Below are 18,101 nucleotides of genomic sequence, written 5' to 3'. Positions count from 1 at the left end.
TTATCTCTTACTGGCATGCTGCATCTGGAACAGACTAGCTTATCTGAGGGACTGCATTGCTTAGGGGGTGGGTAATGGAGCTTTACACCTCAAATCCAGACAAGTTTGGCAGTGACTGAAAGCTGTTAATGTCTTGCTGTTCAGTGGTCAACGTGAAGTGAATTTGGCTTTCATCAGTTACTAGTGGACAGATAAAAAGCAACAGAGGGTCCTGTGGCACCTTTAAGACTTAACAGAAGTATTGGGAGCATAAGCTTTCATGAGTAAGAACCTCACTTCTTCAGATGCAAGAAGTGAGGTTCTTGCATCTGAAGAAGTGAGATTCTTACCCACGAAAGTTTATGCTCCCAATACTTCTGTTAAGTCTTAAAGGTGCCACAGGACCCTCTGTTGCTTTTTACAGATTCAGACTAACACGGCTACCTCTCTGATAGTGGACAGATGTTCATGTTGCAAAAATTGCTAGCCCAGATGGCCTCTTATTGACTATCTCAGTACAGAAACCAGACTGAATGAACCTTGGAGATAGTTGCTCCGGGTCAGGGTTGAGGCATGTGGGTAGGAGGTGTGGTGGTTTATGCTGCCACTACTGGGGTTTGTATGGGGTTCATAGACAAAGTTGAGTCTTCAGAGCTATGAATGTGTGTTTGTTTTTTGTTCCTGTTTTTCCCCAAGGATACTAAATTCACCAAGTTTAGAACCCAAATTCCACTTTGTGGTTTCACTGACTTGCCCATAAAAAGCTTCAGCTAATTAGCAAGTCAAACAACAATCAGATTAACTGATGTTTAACTTAGTGTTTTCTAACCAAAAGTTTGACTTCTGCTTGCGTTTTTTTTTTTTTTTCTTTTTCACTTGAGTGAGGTTGAAACCTTCTATTCAAAAGCTGTATAAATACCATGCAAAACCTCCCTTTCCTGTCCATCCCCAGTTCTAAGGAAACTAGATAGTAAGTGGGAATGTGACAATACCACTTGGGCAGTATGGATACCTTGGGGAAAAAAGCTACATTCTCCCATTTTAATTATCACCACTGAAACGTCCACAGTTCCCAGTAACTAAACAGTATGGAGACAGTGCATCTTCTTACTATGATCTCTTCTGAGCACAATACGTGAAATGCAGAGAGAAACCAGTCCGGTAAATGTGAGGAATGGCCGAAGAGTTGCAGGTTTATGGCAATCCAGTTAGGCCAAGGTCTGACTCTGTTTAAAAAAAATTTAAGTGACCTTTGTAAACCGCCCATGCTGCTTGTTCTCTATCCATCCTAGAATACAGGATTCCTTTTGGTTTTAAGATGCATACCCAGAGGCCATACTGCAATTCTCCTGGGCTTCATAATGTTATAATGTGATGGCATTGAACTGTAAGGCTTCTATGTATGCAGAAGTGAGAAGCAGATTCTAGCAGATGAAACTGACTTTGTTGCTGGTAGCCTGTTTTCAATTTCCTTTCTAGGGAGGATTTCAAATTGAGGCTTTTATCAAATAGTTCCCTTGCCTTATTTCTGCTCTTTATCTTCCTTTTCCCATAGAAAGTGGGTCAGGAGGATTGCTGCCAGCAACAGCAGCAGGCACGAGCAGCTGCAAGTATGACCCTTCTCTTGGAGACCGCTTAAAGGCCAGTTTCAAAAACCACCTCCAGACTTTAGGGATTGGCCTGTAGTATTTCAAGCTGAAAGGATAAAACTAAACTGACATCTCCCCTGAAGAGGGAGAAAGATGACTTTTGAGAACCGATGAAGTTGCCATCAATGTGCTTATGGCAGCTGACCGAATTGGAGGGCCGTATTCTAGACAGATGTCGGGAGAATTCCCCTTGTGTATGAAAACTCTTCATCATCGTTACCCCCTTTTTGGACCAAAGCAACTAGTCAAACTGGGGGTGTTCCAGTTGGGGGTAAAAATTGATGGAGTCTGGTATTTTCTTGGTCTATTCCTTATAAACAAACAAGACTGCATCCAAGTCCCGCTTCTCTGAATGCAGGAGAAACCAAGAACAAAAGGAGCACGTTCTCCACTTACACACTCAAGCTTCTTTCAATCTGTGTGCACGCGCATACGCGCACGTGCTTGCTCTCAGAAAAATATCCAGTGGAACCCTCTGCCCACATGGTGCTTGTTTCTGGGCAGACTTCATTTGCATGGGCGATGTGCCCCTCCTGTGTTTTGGGGAGGCTGGCCCTAGTGCTTGAAGCTCCCTTGGTGCCCGGACTGTGACTCGTTCCCCGCCCCTACGCCCCCACTGCCTGTCGTGCTCATCCCTCCTCTCCTCCATACCCCTCTTCCCCGCGAGGCCGCCGCCATTGTTGTCCCACAAACTTATACAGGATCGTTTTAGGGGTCAAGGCAAAGATGCCACATTTATTATTAATCTGTAACTATTAACAAATACCTCAATGCTTATACACACACACACACACACACACACACACACACACACACACACACACACCCCAAAATGTTCTGCAGCTGCTGGATAGTTACCAGTCCTGAGTGTAGTTTGAGTTCGCAGCTTGGGATCGTAGCTCGTGACAGCTAACTGGCCAGGAGAGCTGAGCACAAGGGGGAGCCGGGTCTCTGTCGGGCGCGCACCGATGCTCCTTGATGTTGATAGCAGAACGTTACCCAAAGTCTCTCATCTCACCCTTCCTTTTTTATAGGAGTTTTTGGATTCAAAGTCTCTAGGTCTCGCTGTGTCACGCCGCCTCTGGGTTTGACTTGATTACCGTCAATTGCAGGCGTGACTGTCAGCCTGGGACCTGGCTTTGATCTTCCTTCTGTTGTTTCTTTTTAAGGTGGATGCTTCTTTCTTGAGTTAGGGCTGTTGTCTAGTTCTTTAGCCGTTGGTATTTGAACTTTTATCTCATCAGGACGGGTTGGTGCTGGAGGTTGATTCTATCACCCATACGTCCCTCATTCACACATCTTAACTAGACTAATAAGGTTACAGCAGGGTTTGCAAAAATGAAGGTTGTACAGACTTGTCCAATTGACTCCCAAAGTGAAGTTAAAGTTTAGAATATTACTGGTATCCAGCGTGTTAGTTCCTTTATCCTCATGAGTTGGGAAGTAATAGGTTAGGGTGGGAGTTTTTAACATAGTGATATTACACATACACTGTTTTACAGGCGGTTCTGAGATGTATTTGTCTTGCCATACAAGCCTCTCTAATCCAATGGCACAGGCACAACTTTTTCTATCAAAATACACTTTTGTGGTACCGTTATTTAGTTCATCCCAGTAACAAGTTGCCAAGCTTTTATGTTGTAAGGAGCAGGGCTCTTCTAATTTTGGTAAGGTGGGACATACCCATTGTTGTGCAGTCCACTTGGAACACAAGCGATGGTCTATGATTTCCCCTTGTTCATTTAAAAGGGTTGCAGCAAGCCCTTACAAAATGGAGTAAGCATTTTAAAATGGGGTTTGAATTACAATATGGCACAGAAGTTACAATGTAGGCAAAATGACAAGTGTAATGAAAGTTACAATGTAGTAACAGAAGTTACAATGGTACAGTGGATAACTTAAAAACAATTTCATTCACATTGGTTCTACATTGTCCCCCTTTTGACCCTTCAATCCAGGGGTATTGAATGGGTCACACTTTATGCAATTGTTTTAAGGCTATATATTGGGAAACAATGTGAGCTTGTGGTTTTAGCTTAAAGTACAGTCTTTTCATCCAGCAACACATACCACACATTATAATTAACATTAAGCTTATCAGAATAAAGAAAACAACAATTGGATGTTGCATAATTGTTAAAGTTGAAGACCAGGATGGGGACCATCCCTTTAAAATATCATACCAATGGTGCGTCATGATTTGCTCTGTTTGTGCAGATACTCTTAATATTTCAGATCCCTGATGTAAAATAGCCAAACTGCGTGTTTGAACCTGGGTCCGTGTGGCTTCAGTCAGTTGGCACCCATGTTTTTACATCATCCTCCACCCCTTCCCAGTCTGCTACCTGCCTTAGCCTCCTTAAGGTCCCTTCTGTCCCCTCATGCATGAACTGATGTGCCACGCTGATTAGCTCCTGCCGTTCCGTCTTTCCCGGAGTCCGGCTGCAATAATTATCCACATCGCTAGATGGCAGCAGAGTGTCAGACATGCGCTCTCTAGCGCGGTTCTGACTCCTAGTTACAACCGCCACGTTCTGCTGCCGGGCCAGAGCATCGGCTCGGCTGTTCCACGTGGCTTCAGCGCTGAGCTCTCTGCTGTGCGCTTTAACGTGCCGGATTTTTAACTGATTAGGGTTCCTTGTCACCCAAGCATGGATCCATTTCCATTTGTCTAGGTACGCTATCTCCTTCCCATCTGCTCCCTGCCAATTATTCCGTTGCCAGTCAAACATCCAATACTGTATGCCTTTCACACAAAAATCACTGTCTGCATAGATATAGATTGGTCTGGGAGAGGTTTCATATAACTTTAACACTTGATATATGGCATGGAGCTCCGCATGTTGTGCTGAGCCATGATTCAAATACCCTTGAATCACTTCCTCCTCTAAGTTTATAGCAGCATACTTAATATACCGTTTCCCTTTAATTACTACCGAGCTGCCATCAGTAAACCAGATATGCTTTTCCTGCCCTACTGTGTCTAAATCCCTTAAGGGGGGTGCCTCCACCAGTGCAATTCTCTGTTCTAAAGTAATTTCGGGACATTCATGCTTAGTCCCTTTTTCAATTAAAGCATGAGTCAATAAATCAGGTTTAGATACTGTTTCGGTAACAACCCCTCTATTGACCAGGATGAGGGTCCATTGAGCCATGCGTGTATTGGAAACCTTACTCCCGATCAATTTGCCAGATAAGATATATTTGAGAGGAGTATGGGTACTTTGAATTGTAATAGGTGCTGTGCTTGTGAGAGGTTCAAAGGACTGGATTGCCCAAACGGCTGCTAAACATTCACGCTCACAAGGGTCAAAATTCAGCTCAGCACCTTGAAGTTTTTTAGAATCGTAGGCTACAGGCACTAGTTTGCCTTCCTCATTGTTTTGTAAGAGAGTAGCTGCCAATGCAACCTCATTTGCGGCTAGTCTGATAACGAAGGGTTTTGATTCATCAGGGAAGCGTAAAGCCGGGGCTGAGACAGCCTTACGTTTTAAGGTATTTAAGGCGGACTCTTGTTCTGGTCCCCATTCCCATTGTGTCTTTTTCTTTAATAACTTCCATAAGGGAAGTGTGATCTCTGCATATTTATGGATATGTGGCCGTAGGAAATTGAACCCACCCAGCAGAACTCGTAAAGAGTGCACATCTGTAGGGGCAGGCATATCCAGCAATGCTTTCACCTTGCGCTGATCCACTTGCCTCCCCTCCTTCCCAATTACTATACCTAAGTAAGTGACCTGTGGTTGCACCAATTGTGCTTTTTTCTAAGTTTACCTTAAACCCTGTTTCTTGGATTAATGCCAAAACATTTTCAGTAAGTTTTTGTACTTGTTCCCTGGTGTCCCCAAAAATCAGAATATCATCAACATAGGAGAAGACAAATGGTCTTTCCTGCTGGCTCAGACGATCCAACATATCTACCACATGTCTGTGTGCAATAGTGGGGGAATCTTGAAAACCCTGTGGTAGTCGGCAAAACGTAAATTGTTGGTTGTTTATGGTGAATGCAAACCTATCCTGGGACTCTGGGTGTAGGGGTATAGCAAAAAAGCAGTTAGCCAAATCGATCACTGAGAAGTATTTGGAGGTGGCTTGCACTTTCTGTATAACCTGTGTCATGTCTGCTACAATTGGGGCCATGGGTACAGACCCTTTATTAATCCTCCTATAGTCTATAGTTAACCGCCAGGACTTTCCGTCTGCCTTTAGAACTGGCCATACAGGGGAGTTAAAAGGAGAGTTAGTTTTTCTAATAACTCCCTGTTGTTCCAAGTCCTGTACAGTCTGTATCAGTTGGACTTCTGCTTCTTTTGGGTAGGGGTATTGTTTTTGAGGGGGTACTAGTTCACCTACGATCTTAACACAGGCATTGATCTTTCCACAGTCTGTTTTACTTTGAGTCCAGACTGTGGGGAATTTTGAGCGCCACTCCTCAGCTTGCTCTGTAGTGAGAGCAGCAGCGAGTTTACCTCCCCCTTTGGTTACAATGAGATCCTGCTTTTCCTGGTGAGAGCAGTTGGAGGGGATTTCTAATTTCCATAATATACCTCCAGGTAAATCGATTATTATGTTGTTTTGATACAGCCAATCTGCTCCTAAAATAATTTCGTCAGTCATGTCAGGGGTCTGAATTAAGTTCCCTTTTGTTTTAAACCCTTGTATTGAGAATGGGACCTGTGCCCATTCCCAGCCTGTGCTTGACTTTCCCTGAAAAGATTTTAAAGTGACTTGCTTTACTCTCTCCCCTGTTTGTGGAGCGGTTTTAATTAAAGAGACAGCAGCCCCAGTATCAATCAAAGCTAGTGCAGGAGCGCGGTTCTCCTGCTGGACATAAATGTGTGGTCTCCCTCCAGAGTCCCAGAACATTTTACCAATGAGCCCCCATTGCTGTGCTCCTGTATTATGTGGGGTGCTCATGTCCAGCAGGCCCCCCTAGTCCCGGTTGCTCGGGGGGGCATTTGTAGCTATACTAGTTACATGCTCCTGATTCTCTTGTGCTTGTAGGGCTTCTTGGACTAGAGCTCGAGTTGGGGCTTTGTCCCAGTGCTCCCAATTACCTCCCTGTCGCATTACTGCCCACCAGGCCAATCGGCGGATCGTGGAGTCATAGATATTCTCTCCCTCACCTTCAGCTCTTTGGAAATTATCATTTCTTTCAGAAGGGCGGGGGTTTGGGCATGAATAATGTCCCCGGGGCTTATGATTTCCCCGTCCGCGGTAGCGACCTCGGGAGCCCCCTATTCCCATATTACCACTCTCATTGGAGTAAGTTATTTGCTCAAGTGCGGCCACAAAGGGAGCCCTTTCTTTTTTTATTTGGAGTGCGGGGCCAGAATGAGTGGTGATCTGTTTGATCAGATCTCGGAGCTCAGTCATGCTCGCGGGCTGGTTAAGTGCCCAGACGCTGAGCTTATTAGCATAGTAAGGGAGAAGAGTCGCAGCACAGTCCCTCAGGGCGTCTGTGCCGTATGCTACAGTGTCAGGGTTATTTGCAGGGGCTCCTTGGGCATCTTCAGGGCGGGTGATGCCTGCCATGACCTGCATAAGTCCCCAGCGGGATAGGTACCCTTCGGGGTCTTCATTAGGTTCCTGCATCATGCTAGCCGCCTGTATCATTAGATGTCGGCGACCCATTTGTTCCCCTAGGCTTGCAAACAGGGGTAGGAAGGTATTGTTCTCCCTGTTTTCTCTTATCACCCGATCAATGACTCCCTGTAATTCGGGTGCTGCACAGGCTGTCATGAGGCGTTTAAGCTCAGGGACTGTTAAATCTTCTCTGCTTGCCAATTGCAGCGCACGCAGAGTCCATTTTGAAAAATTTTCCCGGTTAAGGGGTCCAAGCATTTTTGCCATTGCTTGGAGATCAGCTGCTGATACGGGGACGGTTGTAGTGGCTGTGCTAGTCCCTGCAGCTGTGTCTGTTCTTGTTACAGTAATTCTGTTAATGGCTGCAATCGGCCCCTGGGGCTCAGGATTGCTGCTCCGTATCTCTCTTTCCCACACCTCGCTAGATTCCCTCGGGGCATCTTCCCAGTCAGGGACATCACTCTGGGGATCAAAGTCCCACTCTCCCGCTGCTATCTGGCGGTTTGCGAATCCCAGCCTTTGTTTAAGGTGCTGGATAAGGGACTCGCATCGACTGTGATTAGCGGGGAGAGCTTTACTTTGTTCTATGGTTAACCTCTTGACCATGCCTTGCAATACTTGATTCTCTTTTTCTATTTTTTCCTTTTCCCCGACCTGTTCCTCTAACTTCTTTTCTCTTTGTTTGCCCTCCCTGATTGCCTCCCGGAGAGGGTCTAACTGGCTTTGCACCCCTGTCGCTACCACTTTCCATCTGTCTGCCTCTTTTTCCATATGAGTGAGTTTTTCATGCAGGGAGGTATTCTCCTCCTGGCAGGATGCCAGGCGGGAGTATAAATCCCTGCATGTGTCCCACAAAAGCCAGATTGCTGCTGAATCCCTTTTAGTTGGAGTAGGCTTGTACAGGATTATATACCTTGCCAGCCTATCCTCCAAATCTGAAATAGTACACACATCTCCCAGCCCCCCTTCAGTCCACGGGCTGTGTCCAAACCTCTGTAGTACTTGTTTAAAGGGTGTGGGCTCTTGGACAAAAGACAGCGTTCCCTGTTTTTCTCTAAAGATGTCTTTAGACTGTGTCTTCCTAAACATTTTCCCTAACAAGTGTGCCATAGCCAAGTACAACACAGGAAACCAAGCTGATAAATATCAGAATACTATAACCTCCAATTCCTAAAGGAGTGACTTACAAATAGCAATCTTCCCTTTTTAACTCCTGAAGGAACAACTTAACCCTTTCTGGGCCAGAGGAAGAGACACCAAGTCTCCCTCTGTATTACTCTGTCTGCTACCACTGAGGGTTCATACACCAATTATACAAATCCTTCCCCGGATTAGATCCTTCCTCGGATCAGAGTGAGAAACACTAAGTTCTCCTCTTTAGCTCAGTCTTGCTACGGCTGAGGGTGTATGTACCTCTACAACACAATTGAAACCTAAACTCCTATATCCTTCAGAGTTTGGTTAGATCCTTCCCCGGATCACAGTGAGAAACACAATTTAAACCTAAACTCCTATATCCTTCAGAGTTTGGTTAATCAACTGAAAGTTTACGCTCTTTTTCCTATAGTTCCAGGCTTGCTAAAGCTGGCGGTGTGCACACCAGTTTTATAATAACTGTGGGTTCTATGCTTGCTCCCCCTTTTGCATTCTCCACCAATAATGTTGTCCCACAAACTTATACAGGATCGTTTTAGGGGTCAAGGCAAAGATGCCACATTTATTATTAATCTGTAACTATTAACAAATACCTCAATGCTTATACACATACAGTCATACAGTCACACACACACACACACACACACACACACACACACACACAGTCACACACACACACACACACACACACACACACACCAAAATGTTCTGCAGCTGCTGGATAGTTACCGGTCCTGAGTGTAGTTTGAGTTCGCAGCTTGGGATCGTAGCTCGTGACAGCTAACTGGCCAGGAGAGCTGAGCACGAGGGGGAGCCGGGTCTCTGTCGGGCGCGCACCGATGCTCCTTGATGTTGATAGCAGAACGTTACCCAAAGTCTCTCATCTCACCCTTCCTTTTTTATAGGAGTTTTGGGATTCAAAGTCTCTAGGTCTCGCTGTGTCACGCCGCCTCTGGGTTTGACTTGATTACCCGTCAATTGCAGGCGTGACTGTCAGCCTGGGACCTGGCTTTGATCTTCCTTCTGTTGTTTCTTTTTAAGGTGGATGCTTCTTTCTTGAGTTAGGGCTGTTGTCTAGTTCTTTAGCCGTTGGTATTTGAACTTTTATCTCATCAGGACGGGTTGGTGCTGGAGGTTGATTCTATCACCCATACATCCCTCATTCACACATCTTAACTAGACTAATAAGGTTACAGCAGGGTTTGCAAAAATGAAGGTTGCAGCAAGCCCTTACAAAATGGAGTAAGCATTTTAAAATGGGGTTTGAATTACAATATGGCACAGAAGTTACAATGTAGCAAAATGGCAAGTGTAATGAAAGTTACAATGTAGTAACAGAAGTTACAATGGTACAGTGGATAACTTAAAAACAATTTCATTCACATTGGTTCTACACCATTTGCGCTCTCCACCCCTCTCCTGAGCTGAGTGCTCACCCCACCCAACTTGTTCAAGAACAAAAACACAAGGGGGAACATTTGCTGCCCCCAGGTGCCCCTAATTACCACTTGCTGCTCACCAGTAGGAGGGATGCAGCATATGGAGGGGGGCCACCATGACCCAGGCATCTGTGCTCTGAAAGGCAGAGAGTCAGCCGCTGCACCACAGAGGAGGCTTAGCCTCCCCTGGCCTATTCTATGTGCTGCCTATGTTCATTCAGCCTTATTTTAGGTGTGGCCCCTTCTGTCCCTTATAGCAATCTTAAATGAAGGGAGTGTTCACACCTCAGTTTCAACCTATAACCAGGTTGAACCCAGCTGAACGCCAGCGGGGGTGATTTAGCCACCTTCCACATCAGCCACCCATGTGCTAACCCATCTCCAGCATAAGGGGTTGCTGGGGGTGGGCTGGGGGGGCTGAGAAGGGTGTGTGGCAGGAGCAGAGCACTTTAATATGTGTCCTTGGCTAGTGTGGGGTGACTTAAGGATTTTATGCAAGAGTCCTAGTTTGGAGCAGGTACTCAGACTTGCACTGGGAGCCGCAACTGGCTTCTCAGCAGACTTCCCCACTTCTTCCCTGCAGCAGAGCTGTGCTCAATGCAGTAAAGAATCTACTCCTACAATCTTTGCCAGACAAATGACTGGCAGTTTAGAAATCTCTCAAGTTCTAATGCCTTACTACCAAAACAAGAGCTAGTAGTTAGGATGCCACAATCCAGAGATTTGGGTGGATGGGGAAGAGATTCACTTCTGAGCAGAGCACTAGTAATCACATGAACTGAAGCCAGTAAACTTTGATGCCATGCCCACAGTGTCCAAAATATGACTGGGAAGCTTTTGGACGGTTTGCCGAGTGAAGCTTTTTGGGCATGGCGGGGAGGGTCCTGTGCAATTTGGTGCTGTTCCATCTTGCAGTCACTGCTGTTTTTTCCAACTTGAGGGTACTGTGGACTATGCATGATATTCTCACTCAGGAAAGGTCTATTTGCTAATGTAGGCCTGGAATAAGCAATCCCTTCTGATTCAGTGTGTGCACACAATCCACTTGTGGTATGATCCATTCAGTAGCACACGCTATCCTATTATCTGCCCAGTTTTTACTAATTACTGTTTAATGGCTCGGCTGAGCTGTAGATAAGTCGTCCCAGAGCAAAATTCAGTGGGGAGAGATGGAGCAGCTGGTGGAAGCAGTCCCAAAGTAGGCTAATGAATTATAAATAACAGCTGTCAGGTTCCATTGCCAGCATGCAGGAGCTAACAAGCTGCGTTGTACCGCTCAGTCCCAGCGTGCAGACAGGCGCGATGAAAGGTGTATGCAATATTGATGGTAAGTGCAGCAGGAGCAGGCCTGCTCGCCTTACTTGTTGGCTCCCTCACGTGGCTTTTACTTTCTCTGGTCTTCCTTTTGAGCCCCACAGTGAGGAGTAGTTGGAAAAGTCCCTTCTCTCTCAATGAGTCTTCATAGTGTGTGGGGAAAAGATCGATCTGCAAAATGCCCCGATTATTATTTTTGTGTGTGGGAGGGAAGAGTTGTCTGTTTTATGCATGGCTATTCTAAACTGACTTCCCTTCTGAGAAGAGGCAAGAGAGGCTGGCAAAATGAATGCTGGAGAGGAACTGAGATCTGCAAACAGGTTTAAAATGAGTCTGAAGGGATGGGAGTTGTGGAAAGATAAATGGTCATTTACAAAAATCCCCTCTGTGGCCTCATCAAGGATGGCTTAACGGAATCCTGATGTTTAACTTGCATGTGCTAATTTCTCCATCCCTCAAACTGGTAAACCTTTGTAGAGGTCTAGGTGGGCATCAGGTGTACCCTAAAAAGGATCAGGACTACATTTCCATGCATTTGACAGGCTGACCTATCCATGTATAGGGCTAAATGTATTTCCCAGAGGGTGGTGGCCACTGTAATGGGGTTAGCTGGCAGGGCATGACTTGGTCAGAGGCTGATTTTAGCACAGGGCAAGTTTCAGTAACGCTTGGGGTGCTATGAGGAAGTCTGGTGATATTACCTGGTTCGCAAGAACCACCCCTGTTTCCAGTACCCTGGCATGCTCCACTGCAGAAGGAGTTTTCCTGTGGGTTAAACCTGCAGTGAACTCTGTTGGCTGTGTGCAGAAAGCACCTTTTTGAGCAAGCCAGGAGAGAGGTATGAAAGAAACAGTGCATGCTAAAAGCTGGGTTTTAATGATGTGTGAGCAAATACTAGTAGGGGAAGAGTATGATTCATCTCTAATTTATGCTAGAAGTCTTCCATTCTGCAGCTCCAACCTCCATTTCTTCCTAAGGCACTTTCCAGGCTGTGCCCCCCTCCACAGAGTACTGTTTAAAAACCAGCTGCTCCTTCAAGTGAGGCCGAGTAAATCCATGTTGCAAAGATGTCTCCTTCCTTCGTTCTCTTGTGTAAAAATATGTATTCAGGCAGCTGTGCTTACAGCAGATGTGTAGCATAAGCACCGGTGTACGCACACTCTTCCATGTTAGTGTAATTCTCTCTCCTAACATAGGATCACAGAAATCAAATTTCAGATTCCAGTCTAGTGTCCTGTCTGAGTGCCACTGAGTATGGTGGCTGATTTTGATTCTGCACAGCATTGGTGGTTTTGTCCTCATGGCTCACTTTCCTGCATAGGTGGGAAAGTCTCAATAGGGTCAGCTTTTAGCATGGTTTTACTTTATTGCATAACTTCCCTTCAGTGTCTTGCATGCTTCATTACACCACAAAGGAGGGAAGAAAATGGGTGTCCACTCACACTTTGCCTCTAACACTGCGTATCACTACTAATGCTCTTAGAATTAAATCTTCCCTTGCAGCAAGCATAAGAAGGCTCAAAGTGGGGAAAAAATAAATATAGCCTGATTTCTATTATTTGTCTTTGTCTTGATAGATACTCTACGCTATTACCTTGCCTGTAATGCTGGATATCCAAACCCCTTTCAGCAGGTGAGTATCTCAGCTCACACCCTTCTGTTGCCACAAGCTGCATTTCAGTGGGGCTGGATTTAAAACGATAGATCGGTCCTAGAGCGGGTTACGAGCTTGTTAGCTTTGTCTAAACATCAGGGCTTTTCCCAGCTGAGTCACCCCCTTCTTTCCTTAAAAGGAAAGGACTTTCAGATCTAATGGTGGTTCTAGCTTGTGGCCTGTAATTGTGCCATCTCTGGCTGTGATCTCCTCAGCTCTCCAAAGGGAAGCAGAGTTGGATTTGGTCAGTACTTGACTGGGAAACCTTCCAGGGGCTGTGAGAAGTGGTATTGGTGCAATAAGAGGCTCACATTTCTTAGGTCAGGCACACACAGTGTTGTTGGAGGTGCTGCTGCTCAGGTGAGATGTGGTCAGGACCATAGTTTTACTTTTTGCTTATGGGGTGCTTTTTTTTCCCTTGAGTGGAATCGCTTTCTTTCCCACTAATCTGACCCTGGCTGTATTTCTATGTATATTTAAGGAGACCAGAAAGTACAGACCAGAAAGCTGATTCCATCCTGTGCTTTTTGAGCTGAAGAAGTGGGTTATGTGGAGACGCAGCTAGTTTACCCTGGATTACCAGTCATGTAGATGATATCGCCATACTTGGCAGTGGCAGTTCCTAAATTCCTCTGTTGCGCATAGCCTGGCTTGCCCCTCAAGACTGACCACGTTCATGTTCATTTTGAATAGAAGCTGTCAGGAAGTCACAAAGCCCTGGTGGAGATGCAGGATGATGTGCTGGAGCTGCTCAGGTCAGCCGTCAGAGAGTACCCCACCTCCAAGGTAAAACATCTTCAACTTACCTTCTGAAAGCACTGGACGAGTCAAGGATGTGTCCCCTCAACATGAGACCCTAAGTAAGCTCTTGCAAAGCCCTTTGTTCTATTAATCTCTAGCTTGTTGCTTACAGGAGTACCTTACTCGGATACAGGAGGTTCTAAACTCCACCGAGATCAATTTGCAGCACCTGACTGCACTGGTGGACTGTCGTAGTCTTCATTTGGTGAGTATGGAGAATCAGTGTCTGGAGCTGACAAATGTTCACTGTCTTGTGCGGATACAGAGCCCCAGAGTGCTGAGCTCTTTGAGGGTCAGAGTACAAAGCTGTCTGGAGCGTCAAAATACAGTAGACAGTTTGTCTGGCTTTGCTGCTCCACTTCTACAGAGGGCAGAGAATCTGTTTTGAGATGGTGGTGTGGGGGTTTTTGTGTGTGTCTTAATGGCAGATTAGTGTAGGGAATTAGTTGGTGAACTTTTGTGCTTCTACAAATTGCAGCACTGAGGCTTCGTGGACCTTAACTCTAAACTTCATACTGTTTTCAGTCCGATGCCTTTCACATGTATAGCGCTTTGTAGTGGTAGAGCAAGCTTACCATGTTGGTGAGTGAATTGCTGCTTTGCCAAGATGTACAGTTAAAATTTATAGTCCAGGTCTAGCTGTGCACAAGTGTAGTGGGGCACTGGGTGGAAGAGCTGCAGAACTGGAAATTGATGTCTACTGATTTCATGAGTAATAGTGAAACTATGGAACAGACAGACTTATCTTGATCTTCCTTTTCTATATGTATGGCTGAGAATACAATAAAAAGAACAGGAGTACTTGTGGTACCTTAGAGACTAACACATTTATTTGAGCCCAAGTTTTCGTGGGCTACAGCCCAGTTCTTCAGATGCATAGAAGTGGGCTGTAGCCCACGAAAGCTTGGGCTCAAATAAATGTGTTAGTCTCTAAGGTGCCACAAGTACTCCTGTTCTTTTTGCAGATATAGGCTAACACGGCTGCTACTCTGAAACCTGAGAATACAATGTACATCTGTTCCTGAATGGAGCCCTGTGTAAAAACAAGGGGATTGGTTAGCTTTTAAAAACAAACCTTGAGTCCAATGAAACCAAGCAAATTACATTGTGGAAAATGGCTGTTTTTAGGTGGTGAGCCAGAATCCAGGAGATGGGATTTTTGGAATATGGAAATTGCAGTGTTACTTTTTATGGTGAACCAAGAGGCTCTGCTTAATTTCTCCCTTTAGGATTACGTCCAGGCTCTGACAGGCTTCTGCTACGATGGAGTGGAAGGGCTCATTTACCTGGTTCTCTTCTCCTTTGTCACGGCTCTCATGTTCAGTTCTATTGTGTGCAGCGTCCCACACACTTGGCAGCAAAAAAGGTATGCAGTGGGATTAGGTACAGTCTGCTCACACTGTTGGGTTATAGAGCTGTTTCCTAATGAAAGCTGGCAATTGGACTTATGCCCATCAGCACATAGAACTCCGTACCATGTGTGCTCTAAGAGCATGAGGGATAAGTTGTTATAAAATATAGGCCCAAAGGGGGGAGGATTTGTTAGCCTTAACTGGGTCAGTTTAATTCAGAACCCTATTACTGTGTAACTCTGTATATAGGCACCATAGAGGGTATTTGATGGTGTGCAGAGCGAGACTTTTATTAGTCTGAGTTAGAGATTAATGGTATAGTTCTAGGGTGGCAGAGGACAGCAATACTTGAACTGTACAATACCTATTGTCTTCCGTTGCATTTACTGAGAGAGAGATCTGAAGTGGTGAGGATCAGGTCCTGCTCACCTTACTCCCTCAATTCCACTGACATCAATGGGACTTAACTGCATGACTAATGTAAGCAGGATATGGCCCCAGCAGTAATGAGATGACCAAATAAAAAGTACATCTATTATTTTGTGGCACTAAAGGAATCTGAGACCTGTTGCTATTTCTAATGGATATGTAGTGGTGGTAACTAAAGATGAGATGCTCAGGCAACTTGTGGAACTCTTTGCCAGAGGATGTTGAAGGCCAAAACTAGAACAGGATTCAGAAAAGAACTAGATAAATTCATGGAGGATAGGTCCATCAATGGCTATTAGCCAGGATGGGCAGGGATGGTGTCCCTAACCCCTGTTTGCTAGAAGCTGGGAATTGGCGACGGGATGGATCACTTGATTACCTGTTCTGTTCATTCTCTGGGGCACCTGGCATTTGACCACTGTCAGAAGACAGGATACTAGGCTAGATGGACCTTTGGTCTGACCCAGTATGGCCATTCTTGTGTTGTTACGAGACTAGGATTTATTGGTCCATCTGTCATAGGGCCAGTTGTCGCATTGGTTTCTATACATGTTGCATTGGCGTTTTAGCTTTCATTTGTTTGAAAAGTACCCTGTGGTGTTCAACAAACGTTCATGTTCTAAATATGATTTAGGTGATTGTAAGTGTCCGAGGCTCAGTGTACAGAGCTGGAGGCACTCAAATGCATTAGGAAGACTTCCTGGGGTGGTGAGGGCTGCCCTTCCTGTTTTTTGGTTTAAAGAGGAGAGGGCACTTGGAAATATATCAATGTCTTCAGAAAACAACTGGAGGTCTTGATGCTCTTTCCATGTGCAGCAGTAAACAGCAGGTCTACATATCAACCTGGGACCTGTACTCTCTGCACCCAGTTCAGGGAGTGGCTTCTCTTACAGGTAAAATACAGTGTCTGCCTCCTTTTGTAAAACTTTACTGTCACCTTGTGGTACTGACACTAAAGGCAACTGACAAGACGTGCGATAACTTGTCTTCTAATCACAGACGTTGGAGACGTCGTCCTGTTTGGTCCAGCTCCCTGCCAGTGTGGGATGTTTCCTATGAGAAATCGACTTGTCCAGTGTAGTATCCTATACTGAGAAAATCCATGAAGGGGGATGGGAGGGGCCAGAATTAGGTTAATTAGTTACGCAACAGTGATGCAATATTGCGATAGCCCAAAAATTTCCATACCACCCGATTCAAATGATGGGCAATGATACTTGTATCTGCTCTTCCAAACTGAAGCGGAGGTGTAGGCTGTGCAGGAGTCCACACTGACTTGCAATCTCTTTGGGTTTGCCAGTGTTAACATAATGTGTACAGCGTTCAGCTGATGGGAAATGTGGTGTCTGGATTTGAGACTGCCTAGTGTTTCCTTTCACACTTTTTTTCTAAAAACAATCCTAGATTGTTGATTATAATCAACAAAATCTCAAGTTGTCTCTAGCAGTGTGGTTTGAGTTCTGTAAATATTTAGAACAGCGTTCCAAGGATTAAGATATACATTCCAGGCATATGGGGGTTTTGTTGTCAGTCTCTTCAGATTTATAAACCAGCTCTGTTGCTGTCACCTGCTTAGTCCAGAATTACATGCCTCGGTTTGAGGAGTAACCTAGTGTTCACCTATGCCTCTGATAAACACACACTGTTGTGAAATCGACTCCAGTGGCCTAACCATAATGAGCTATACTGTGTGGCTCAGAATATGAGATTCCTGCATCTGTAAAATGAGGAAAATGGTACTGATCTCGCTTGTAAAGCGCTTTGAAATCTGATGAAAAGTGCTGTGTAAGAAATAAGTATTATCATTTCATGACAACCTCACAGGAGGCGCATGCTGTCTGCTCCTGATAGGTTGCTCACTGGTTTAGATCATTTGGCTGGGGGTGGGACTACATGTCAGGGAGGGAAGAAGAATCAAGTTGGTTAAGGAATACTGCACCGGGGAAAAAAAGATATATTCGGTTCAGACAGCTTAGAGGAGACGGAAGCAGATGTGGTTTCTGTGGAATCCTAGATCAGCAGGTAGAGAATAGTTCTGAAGTAGGATATCATGCGAGATTTACTAGTCTGTTTCTTCCTTTGGTATTCTGTTTGACTACCAGTTGGCCTTCAGCTGAAGGTTTGGTGTGTAGCAGTGCTTGGAGAAGTGATTGCTTCTCATTGATTGCATATTAAATGTGTCCTGTTAACAAACTTTTCTGCCAACTGCAAACTCGATCTAGGTTCTGAGTTGGTGGGGTTTTTTTGTTTTTTTGTTTTTGTTTTAAGTGATTTGTTTGTTTTCACATGCATCATTGCTATTAGTGAAGATTCTGCAGGGTAAACTCTTCCAATCTCTGTGTTCATTGGGTTTACACAGATGGAACAGATTGTTCCAGTTACTAGGCAATTTTGTTATCCAGGAAGAAATAGGATTCAGATGCCGCTCTCATAGCTGGGGGGCTCTGCAGGGCTTAAGAGTAAAAATAGCAGAAATACATCTGTGGATTTTAACAAATATATAACTGTTGCACACAAAGGGGAGATCTGTTGAATAAGGTGGTGCCATTGTTACATAGAGCTTGATGTACAGTTCTCCTTTGAAAAAAGTGACTAAGAACTAACTCAGTTCATAAAGTTCATGTTTCTCATAAAATCAATCCTTCCATTCCTACAAAGTGTAGGATGACTTACCTATACCTTCGGGGTTATAAAAAGGTATAAACATTGACCCCAAGAGAACAATAGTCCAAACAAATACATC

At 44.9% G+C, this 18,101-nt stretch overlaps 1 protein-coding gene across 3 annotated transcripts in view; it reads left to right on the top strand.

Annotated features, from left to right (window-relative positions):
• The window catches only part of TTYH3 (tweety family member 3), a 235,317-nt gene that overhangs the window by 201,089 nt on the left and 16,127 nt on the right, over positions 1-18,101 (top strand). For all 3 annotated transcript variants that reach the window (XM_054041300.1, XM_054041299.1, XM_054041298.1), the window contains 4 exons: positions 12,700-12,755; positions 13,470-13,562; positions 13,690-13,782; positions 14,807-14,943. In XM_054041300.1, coding sequence (XP_053897275.1) covers positions 12,700-12,755; positions 13,470-13,562; positions 13,690-13,782; positions 14,807-14,943 — 379 coding nt within the window. The remainder of the gene's footprint in view (positions 1-12,699; positions 12,756-13,469; positions 13,563-13,689; positions 13,783-14,806; positions 14,944-18,101) is intronic.

Source organism: Malaclemys terrapin, chromosome 10 (assembly GCF_027887155.1).
Source record: "Malaclemys terrapin pileata isolate rMalTer1 chromosome 10, rMalTer1.hap1, whole genome shotgun sequence".
NCBI classification, from domain to species: Eukaryota; Metazoa; Chordata; order Testudines; family Emydidae; genus Malaclemys; species Malaclemys terrapin.
The sequence above is the reverse complement of the archived record's forward strand: the minus strand, read 5'-3'. Positions and strand labels throughout refer to the sequence as shown.